The following is a 10,568-nucleotide window of genomic DNA, read 5'->3' on the forward strand; positions in this document are numbered from 1 at the left end:
CCGAAAGACAGACGTACATGTTATGAGAGGGAAATATTCGGCTTAGGACCCCACAACACGAGTAGGGCAAAAACTAGTTTATCACATAAAATACATTTTTGATCAAACTGTAATCCAAAATCAATCGGTTATGAAAATCTAAAACCAAAACATCAAACTTATACTCGTTTCTATTTTAGCCCATAACCAAACTTAACCTACATATGTACACATTAGGCTACACGGTATGGGGTGCGGCCCCGGTGCGTCGCGGGTCGGCGACGGTCCAAACACCGTGCCGCCCCCGTCCCGTCCTCTCCGTCGGCTTCTAGCCGTTTACAACGAAGCAAAAAAGGTGGGTCCCTTTTAACTTTTTGACCGTTAAAATTAAAAAAAAAAAACAAAATTACCATAATTTGAAAAATGCCAAACGATCACATTTAGAAAATATATAAATTTAACTTCCATTTTTTTTAGGTTTATTAGTTTTTAAGTTTATTATTTTGTTTGTTAACAGTGTGTTTTAAAGTTTTTTTTTAATTAGTTTTAAAGTTTATTTTTTTTTCTTAACAGTAAGTTTGTTTGTTAATTTTGTTTGTTTTAAAGTTTGTTTTGTTTTTTTAATTTTGTTTGTTTGTTTTTTTTAGGTAATAACCAATCGGGTGAGGGGTTTTGGTCCAAGGTTTTGGCCAAGTTTCTCGCCTTGATGGACCAAGGCCCGTATCAAGATCTCGACTCGGTTTCCTCGAAGTGGCGAAAATTGAACTCGGCCATTAATCGGTTTTGCGAGGAATATAACAAATTATATACAAGTGACCGTCGTAGCGGGTGGAACGACGAGGATGTGTTCAAAATGGCATTGGAAAAGTATAAGGAAAAGAATGGTTCCAACTTTCCTCACGTTCGCGCGTGGATGGTTGTAAAAGACGAACCAAAATATAGCCCTATTCCTAACGAGGTGGCGATGGCGAAACGCCAAAAAACATCGGAAACGGGTAATTTAAGCGCCGGTGGATCGGACGCGAGGTGTCACATAAACTTAAATGATGACGCCGACTATGACGAAGACGAGTATAACGTACGTGAACCGGAGCGTCCACCGGGCCGAGACAAAACAAAGAAGGAGCGGGCCAAGGGAAAAGAAAAGGAAAAGGTGGACCCGCACATGGTTGAGTTTATGGAACACCTAAAAATGTACAACGAAGTCACGGCCCAAAAAACGAAGACGAAGGAGCGGGGCATCGAAGAAAAAAGTCGTGCATCGGAAGAAAAGTTAAAAGAGAAGGTCCGATTCGCGAATGAGAAAATCCGAATTTCCGATGAAAAAATTCGGCTCAAGGAATGGGAAATAATGACGATGAATGTCGAGGACGAACCCGAGCCGAAACGTTCGATGTTGAAAAAATTACAACACGACATCATGAAAAAAATCAAATTATTTAACTCTATGTTTATTTTTATTAAGTCTTTGTTTTTTTTTTTTTTAAGTTTATGTTTTTTTTTATATTTATGTAATGTGGGTTTAATATTAATGAAAATATTTTGTTAGTATATTTCTTAAATGTAAAAAAAAAAAATAGAATACTAAAAAAAAAATAAAAAAAAAAACATAAAAAGTGGTGAAGGACTATGACTAGGACCATCCTACCATGCCCTCTAGTTTTGGAGGATGGACCATCTTAGAGAGGAATGTGACGTGACGCCTACGTGACGGATCATCCTACAAGGATGGTCGATCACCATACCTTGTAGTCTTAAGTCACTCTGGTACAACACCAACAAAAAGCCAAGAGATCCAAAAATTAAAATAAACCGCATTAATTAATATAACTACAAGCCAAATATGTACACATTAAGTTACACACTGTACTAGTCATTTGTTAAGATGTATATGATAACTATATACAACTTAATAATGGGGTGATGAGTGACCCCCCATACATATTCTATATCTACACTCCATATATTATACTATTACCATCCCATCAAGTTCTTCACAACACATTCTTTGATCAACCTCCTTGGCACCAAAGCCACATCCCCTTCATCGAGTAGAACCCGATAAACTTCCCATTCTCGATCATCTATCCTGTGCCTCGCAATCTCAACCTATAAAGGAAAAAAAAAATCAAATTATAGTTGGCAGGATGCACGGATTGGGAAAGTTTGGTAACACGTCAAATAGGTTCAGGCTGAAATGGGCCGCGCCAATTTCGACCCTTTTTTTCCTTTCAGTGAGGCCGTTAACTACGTTACGTCAACCCAAATCGACCCCTTAGACACATAAGGTTTAACCGCAGTTTTAGATAACTTACGGAGAAAATGCGGATATTGAGACTTGTTATGGCGAGTGTGATGTCATAAAACACGAGCGGTCGGCCTCTTCCGGCTAGCTCAACCGGATTAGCCACCAACAACTCGGTATCGGGACCACGGCTCATCACTTCCACTCGAAGTGGACGAACGAGCTCCATCCTTAGACGCGAGCAAAGCACTTTTTGCTTCTCGGGGTCGAGTATTTTCTTTCCATCTACTTGCATTATAAACAAGTCGACTTCAAACTTTTCTTTCGCTTTGGAGGAGAACCGTCCGTATGATGTCTATCAAGTTTTAAAAGCCGTTAATATAATTAAACGAATTATAAAAGATTGAATTCGATGTGCTTGTTCTCGAATGTAAACCGTACCTGAATGTTGTAATCTTTTAAGGTCCGCATGATGTCGTATATCAAGCCTTTATGATCTTGACAAACTATGTGAACCACAGTGTGTGAATGGCTAAGCTGGTTATCGATTGTAATAGACACACGGTCGGACGTGAGTGCACCGCCCATGTGGGTCCCACTGAATTCCAAACCAAACATGTCATCTGTGATTGCAGGTGGAAGAAATGCTGTTCCTTGAGGGTTAGCCATGACTCCGGGACCCGCCAATTCAATCTCAAAACTAATCATGTTGTCTCCTAACATCGCGTTTAGTTGACTTTTCGTTTCTTCTTGTCGTCTTGCTGTATGTAGAAGTTCTCTACACATTTCACAAGGATAAAATGTCAACTCTAAAAAGTCAAAACAAAAATGCTTTGACTTTTATTTTAAGGTCGAGAAACACAGTACCTTGTATCTGTGACAAACAGAAGGTCCATGACTGTCCCGTCTGGTGCAGTAAACACTTTTACTCGCTTAACCGTAAGCTCTAGCTCATAAAGGACTTTTGTTACATCTACAAACATAATTAGAAACATTAAATCTAAGGAGATCAAAGATAGCGACATAACGTGTATATATATATATATACACACACACATACGCTTATATATGTCCCAACCCGTCAAAAGTACAGGGTTTGTCGGATTATATAAAAATGCTCCATTTTATGAACAAAACATTTAAATAAAGAATTATAAAATAGTGAATGTTGTATAAATTTTACCTTTGAACAAAAACCTAACTAAAGAATTATAAATATTATAATAGTTTATGTATTTTAATCCTTGAAGCAAACATGGGTTGAATTTATGGTTGGTGGACAAACTTAACCAGTTTCATGGTCATTGTCGAGCAATTAGTTTCAAGTCCCTTTCGATACGCATAATAAATTGAAACAATGCTGTCACGCTGTTTATAATATATTCATAAGTACGCCGACTACATAAACAATTCATCTTCTTAGTCAAAGTAAGCTATAATTCCCAACTCTTCAAGGAACCTATTTCTATTAAACAATTACACAATCTTGACTAGATCTTTGTAGATTCAAATACATGTGAATCCTCCTTAAAATGGAATCTTGTATCACTCTTTGTTTCACCAAAAGTGCACATGCTTGTAACATATCACATTCCTGTAGACTCTCTTGTCATGTTTTTACACAACATTTTCCTTGGAAAATGTGCAAGGTTGCGGTATGACACTGTAAATAAGTATCATACTGCAACCTTGTCACGTATTTAGAAAAGGAATATTGGATTTTAATAATCCCAACTATTCGCCGTTGGTCGCCAACAGTCCCAACTTCAAAAATAAACACTGGCAGTCCCAACTATTGACATATTGGCCACCAATGGACCCTGAGTAACAGAACCCTAACGCCGTTAGTCTCCAGTCGTCGGAAAACCGTTTTTGGCCAGTAAAAGGTTTCTAAAGGTCCGATCTAAGGTTGCAAAGAGGGTTGGGACGAGGATGTTAAGTTTTCCGGCCAAAAAGTTGAGTTTTCCAGCCAAAAATAAGTTTTCCGGTGAAAAAAGGAGTTTTTCGGCGACTTCAATAATTGGGGTTTTTACTAGAAAAAGGTTCCTTAAAGTCCGTAATAAGGTTACAAAGAGGTTTGGGACGAAAATGTTGAGTTTTCTAGCCAAAAATGAGTTTTCCGGCCAAAAACGTTTTTCCGGCGACCGGAGATTAACGGCCTTAGGGTTCGGTTAGTCAGGGTCCATTGGAGGCCAATATGTTAATAGTTGGGACTGCCAATGGTTATTTTTTAAGTTGGTACTGTTGGCTCCAACGACGAATAGTCGGGATTATTAAAATCCAATATTCCTTTAGAAAAATATATGTTACATAGAGAGTGTACACGGTTGGAGTATTCCACTTTATGTGGCATACTGTGGCCATGTAAACTTTCTTCCATTTTTTAAGAATACATTCCATGGAGAGTGTACATGGTTGCGGTATGCCAGTCTAAACCTCAGACTGGCATACTGCAACCTGGTCATGTATACATTCCTTGGAAAAATATGCCACCACACAAAAAACTCAAATAGCATCAAGATGTTTGGTTTAATATCAATGTTTTGTATACTAGAATAGATTAAGTATCATAAAGTAAGAAGTACCGTGTAAGAGGCCTTTTCGGTCAAAAGTACACCAGAACTTTAGAAGGAAAACCTTAGGCGGCTTTGGCTGTTGAAACTCTGGCCGGAAGTAGTAAATATCCGATAACGCCGGGGTGCACGGCGGGCATACCTCTAGTAGCCTTTCTCTCAATAAGTACCACCTGGTCGTTGGCTTACCAACCACCCAAAAAATCAAGTAACACCAATTCCCGTCTGTTGATACATCTGCGCAAAACATATTACTCAAACAAATTACAACCCTTATTATTAATCTAAAATGGTTTTTTTTTTTTTTTTTTTTTTTGGGTAACCAGAAATTACAATCTTATGACCAAATCCAACAAGAAAATGTGCTTGAATCCATGATGGGGTTATGTATATACGGCTAACAATAAACAAATTAAAGGAATAATATCATTTTTTTGATGACCCGTAACAAGAAAAACAAAATAAACACAAAAAAACATGACCCAAAAACTGCAAATTTAGAAAAAAAAAAAAAAAAAAAACCACCAAGATCTTTCAAGATCTACATAAAACAAAAGATATATCAAGATTTGCTCCCATAATTTATAAAAAAAAAGGAAGAAAAACTGATAAACAGATAAAAGTTTAGCAAGCAATGAATCACAGGGCAGCTCAACTGCAAGGCTCCAATCACTTATCCACCATGGGAGGCCATCAAGAACCATAATTTTACACACATACAAAAAAAAAAAAAAAAAAAAAAAAAAAAAAAAAAACCTAATGATAACAAAAAAATAAGAAATACCTCCTCTTGCAATACTGAGACCAAAGAGGAGAATGATTCTGCACAAATCACAGCCAAGGCCTGTTTTATCTGGACAATTTACAGTGATGAGAGTGTTGTCTCCTGCTGTTTGTGCTTCTTTAATCACTACTGCATCATCATTTAAAATGCCCATTTGCTGTTCTTGATGAATGAATCAATCAGTGCTTCTTGATCACATAAAAAAGATAAGATTTTTAAGATATTTCAAAGAAAAAGAGGGATTTTTCTTCCTTTTTTTCTCTCACTTACAAGAAATCTTGAACATTTCCCCAAAGAAAATAAAGGAGGAGATGTCAAACACATGGAGGCACAGGAGCTTACCCTTTGAAGTTGGATGGATATTTTGACTTGTGCTTTACTTTAATTTAATATCTTCTATTTTATTTATTTACTATTATTTTTGTCTAATTGGTTACCATTTAAAAATAAAATATCCAACTTTCACATTATGTTTTTTTAATGGAGTATTATTAAGGATAAAGAAATGAGCCAATGAAGTATATCTTAATTAATGTTTAAAAAATATATATTTAATCTAATTAATCTTTGAGACTTGATTTACATATTCTTTTAATTTTTTTATTCTACTATTAGTTAAAACACAAAGTGGTGGATAAGGCAACCGACATTCACCCCCTCAACTTTTGCAAATTATAAATTTTGGTCCTTATTTTATCTTATAATTTCTATAATGGTAAATCATCCTCTCAACTTTGCAAATTACTAATTTTGGTTCTTATTTCATTTTACAATTTTTATAATATAACCCCTTAGATGCTAATGTTTTAACTTTACCCTTATACAATATATAATATACTTTTTTTATCCTATTAAAGTTTTTACTAATTTAATTATTCTTCAATAAATTCCGCTCGTGTAACACCCGTATTATTTAATTGGTACTTTAATATAAAATACGCATTTTTAAAAGATTATGCTTCATTTGAAAGTTATACAAAACGAAAGTTTACATAATAACCGTATTCAAAGTTCACTACCGACTGATTTCAACATCCCAAAACATTAAGTTAAGTGATTTACAACATAAAACATTGTTTTCGACAAGACTAGATAAGCGCGGGAGCTTCAAGATACAGTGTTCGGTTTTTTGAAAATATGTTTGATCGCCATCCGGGTTAAAGTTGCACATCACCTAAGGTCAAAGACCACATCAAATGTTAGTTTTGATAATGTTAAACTAGTATAAACAAGTTCTGAGATCATACGATTGAAAAGAAAACAAAAATTCCAGCTTTTTGGTCTGTCGCGCCCCGCGAGGGCCTGTCGCGTGTCGCGCCAGGTCAAAAGGATCCTGTCGCGTGGCGCGGGGGACACAGTTTTCTAGCAGAAGCAGGTTTGAGACCTGCATTTCCTGCCTAGCTCCGAATTTCACAATTTAAAACTTCAAACGCTTATAACTTTTGATCCAGATGTCCGTTTTAGGTGATTCTTTTTCCTACACGTCTGTAATTTAATTACCGACGTGTCTATTACATTTATTTTACCAAAAATTTAGTTTACGGACCGAATGACTAAAATCACTAATGTGTTTATTCAACCCGCGAAGTTTACACCAATTTTACTTCCATTGCTATAGTAACCTTAAGGCGCGTTTACCCAACATCAGGGGCTTACGATCACCGACATTTCATTACCAATTCTATGGCTTCATGCTCTTGTGATTTATCATCGCTAAATGCTAACCAACACACACTATTACTACTTACTAAACAATTATTCGACCCGTTTGGCTCAATTATGGAATCCACCACTTCAACATCAACCAAACATATCTATTCTAGTTTCGACTCGTTCAATAATGTAGTGATCATAGTCACTTCAACTAATGCAAATCCTTATTCTAGAATACAACTTTAAATGTCTAAAATATCAAATATACATAATGTAACGAGACATGTTACATACCTTCAAAGCACACCCTTCAAACGTGCGTCACCACCGGCTTGTCCGCTTGACGTTCCGGTTTCCTTTCCTATAGAGTTCAATCGCAAACCGTTTAGAACTCTTTTATTATCATATAACGTGTCACACCCCGACCGCGTTAAAACAACAAACCGCGTCGGAAACGTCAGGGAGTGTCATAACAGAATCATTGTTTCACAACACATGGTTTAAAGTTTCGTTTTATTGAATTAAGTTTATTACATTGTATTGAAATTAGAAACAAAACATGAAAAAATTGACTTTCATTAGTATTAAGCACTAAGGTCTCGTCCATTCCTATGTGAGCATGCACCAATATCATCATCAAACATCATCAACTATGGTAGCTGAAACATATGTGAAAATATGTCAGCATAAAAATGTCGGCGGGTACATAGGTTTTGTGTGAGTATCATATTCATGGCTCGTTTACATGTTAAAATAACCCGAACAACTTCGTTAATCGATTTTAGAAAATCTAATTTTGTAAAATGTTTGTATTGTAAATTGAAATAACGAAGTCATAACAGATTAGTTATAGTTTATAAAACCTCGATGTCTTGAATCTTAACTCAAAACATTTGTTTACGTAAACCCAGATCGTAAATTGTAACATTCGAAAACGAGTTTGGTAATCAAACCACGTTAATACTAAAGGACGGGTAAAATACAGTTAGTGGTAAAACTTACCAGGTAAATATTAGGATTCAAATAAATAAACCTAATATTAAATAAAAGTTGAGCAAATCCTTTTAAGGAAAATAAAGTGAATAAAAGGCCCGAATTAACGGGACTTAAATCAGACTGGGTCATAATTTTCCCCGAACCTATTATGTTAACTAGGAATGTCTAACCTAGTAAATAAGAGGGAATATTGTTTAAACTAAAGGAGTTGTGATATATTTGATAACTAACCAAACACGAGGGGTCAAAGATGGATAAAATGAAAGTTTAATTATAAACAAAAAAAATAAAACCCACACACATAGGGCGTGCGTAGGATCAACCAGAAGAAAGCTCCATGGGAGCCCAACCCTAGTTCTTGCTAAATCTCTCAAATTGAAGGTCCAAATCAGTTACAAATCAAAATCCGAGCACGAATTAGTGATCTTCACTGAAAAAGGAGTCAAAAGGTATGTAAATTTCATGAGAAATCTCTAGTTGAATTTCTGAGTAAACCTAGAGAATTCAAAAAATTGTTGATGCATGCTTGTTATATGGATAGAATAGGAACATAGTAGTGTCTAGGAGTAAACCCTAGACAAGTATACGTTGAAATCATGCTTAGCTCAAGATTTTGTTGATACTAAATTCATGTATGAGATGTTTTTAGGGTTTTGATTGCAAAAAAATAGTGTTATGATGTCAAGAACAAGCTTAAACTGAAAGCTGAATTCAAACGATTCTTGATCAGAATTTACAGCCGAATTGTATTGGCTGTAACCTGGACAAACCCTGATAAAATCATGTGTTTCTTGAGTCTAAAATGTAATTCCAGGAATTATCTTTAAAACCCCACTAGAATCGCATTTTTTCGACGAAAATTGAGCGTTTTATGAATTTTCCGGTATCAAAGGTTCACGCTGCGTTTTCTGGCAGAATTTGCAGCCCATTACGAATGTCATAACTCAATTTAGGAATTGAGTTATGATCTCAAATTTGTACTGTAGAAAGTTTTAAGTGATTAGAAAAATCGCCAATTGGAATTTCGTCAATCGGATAAACGAGGAATTTTAAATGAATTTTTCCGTAAGCTGCAGTCAGAAGTGACGAATCTGATTGCAGCTTAGTTAATGAATTTTTACGAATTTTTGGTAAAGAGTTAGATCTTGAAATTTTAACACAAGGTCTAACCCTCCCAGTGGTACACCACATAAAAAAATCATAATTTTTGAAGACTTGCAAACAGGTTAAACAGGTCAACAAAAACAGCCTATTTTCAGTGATACGAAACTTGATTGTTGATGTTATAGATTATGCCCACAATGTTCATATGTTGAAACTACGAATGAAACGCGTAGTTTCCTAATTGATTCAATTAGGGGTGATACGTGATAATACGGAATCTAATCATAATGTAGAATTTAGTTAATTTCACGTATCATATGATTAGAGGTAGTTAACTAGTAGAAAGTTAAAATTAACCAATGACGAAGTCGAATAATGATTTCGACATAGAAAATACGTAAGGTGGAATAGTCGTATTAGTTAATGACTAATCTAACCACCTTGTGAATGATGATGTTAGTTTGACGCTAAACGAGCTAGGTGGAAGCTTAAGGACGGAGCGGGTCAAACAAATCAATAAGGAAAAGTAAGGCATAGTTTGGATGCGAGGTAAGTAAAGCTTACACCTTTATCGTAAGATATGTATTTATTTATAGATTATAAATACGACCAGGTTATATTCAAAATATGATTTTGACACGAAAAGATACGGGTCGGAACGTATCAAAAGACGAAAAACCATGTTTAATGGTAAAAATGGGTGAAATGGTAATTTGGTCATGGGATGACATAAATAAAAATGAGTTTTTGAATGGCTACTTTCTAAGTAAGCTTAAACGAATAAAAAGGGTAAAATGGTGATTTAGTCAAATATAAGCGCGAAATGTTTGGTCGTTTAGACCAAACGGTTCAAATGGTAATGTTGATACCATTTAACAATTAACGACTAATAAGTGTTTGTGGAGTTTTATGCACACAGGATAAATCGGCCTATGAATTAGCGATGCTATGAATTAGCGATTATTGAGACAAGGTATTAAAACGGGTCAATATGTTGATCCGAACCAGGTACGCATATTGTGGGTTATAGATAAGTATACAGTAGATTGTGCATGACCAAGGGGAAAGATTTAAACTTAAAAGGTTTAAATCTTCGAAATAGGTCAAAATGAATTACGCGCGTAACTTTGGTGATTGCCGCGTAATGCACAAAAGTTATGAATCCAAGTTAGAGGTTTTGAGTGAAATACTTGGTATAGGCTTTATGATAAATTGGAAACAAATTTGGAGGTTT

General features: G+C 35.5%; 1 protein-coding gene across 1 annotated transcript; it reads right to left on the reverse strand.

Moving 5' to 3' along the window:
- Positions 1-1,773: 1,773 nt before the first annotated feature.
- LOC110877802 (ACT domain-containing protein ACR10) lies at positions 1,774-5,913 on the reverse strand. The gene is made up of 6 exons (XM_022126008.2): positions 5,582-5,913; positions 4,810-5,034; positions 3,092-3,197; positions 2,666-3,002; positions 2,295-2,579; positions 1,774-2,088 (listed from the first exon to the last, which is right to left on the reverse strand). The coding sequence occupies exons 1-6, from the start codon at positions 5,733-5,735 to the stop codon at positions 1,954-1,956; spliced, it is 1,242 nt and encodes a 413-aa protein (XP_021981700.1). The 5' UTR covers positions 5,736-5,913; the 3' UTR covers positions 1,774-1,953.
- Positions 5,914-10,568: the final 4,655 nt, after the last annotated feature.

This window comes from Helianthus annuus, chromosome 9 (genome assembly GCF_002127325.2).
Source record: "Helianthus annuus cultivar XRQ/B chromosome 9, HanXRQr2.0-SUNRISE, whole genome shotgun sequence".
Taxonomy (NCBI): Eukaryota; Viridiplantae; Streptophyta; class Magnoliopsida; order Asterales; family Asteraceae; genus Helianthus; species Helianthus annuus.

What these genes read in the sequence shown, in the direction of transcription:
- LOC110877802 (XM_022126008.2), bottom strand. Translation starts at nt 5,735, where the DNA reads ATGGGCATTTTAAATGATGATGCAGTAGTGATTAAAGAAGCACAAACA. An exon ending in CTGTTTGTCACAGATACAAG is followed by an intron (nt 3,003 to 3,091) that starts GTACTGTGTTTC and finishes TGAAATGTGTAG; the next exon opens with AGAACTTCTACATACAGCAA. An exon ending in TAAAAGATTACAACATTCAG is followed by an intron (nt 2,580 to 2,665) that starts GTACGGTTTACA and finishes AAAACTTGATAG; the next exon opens with ACATCATACGGACGGTTCTC.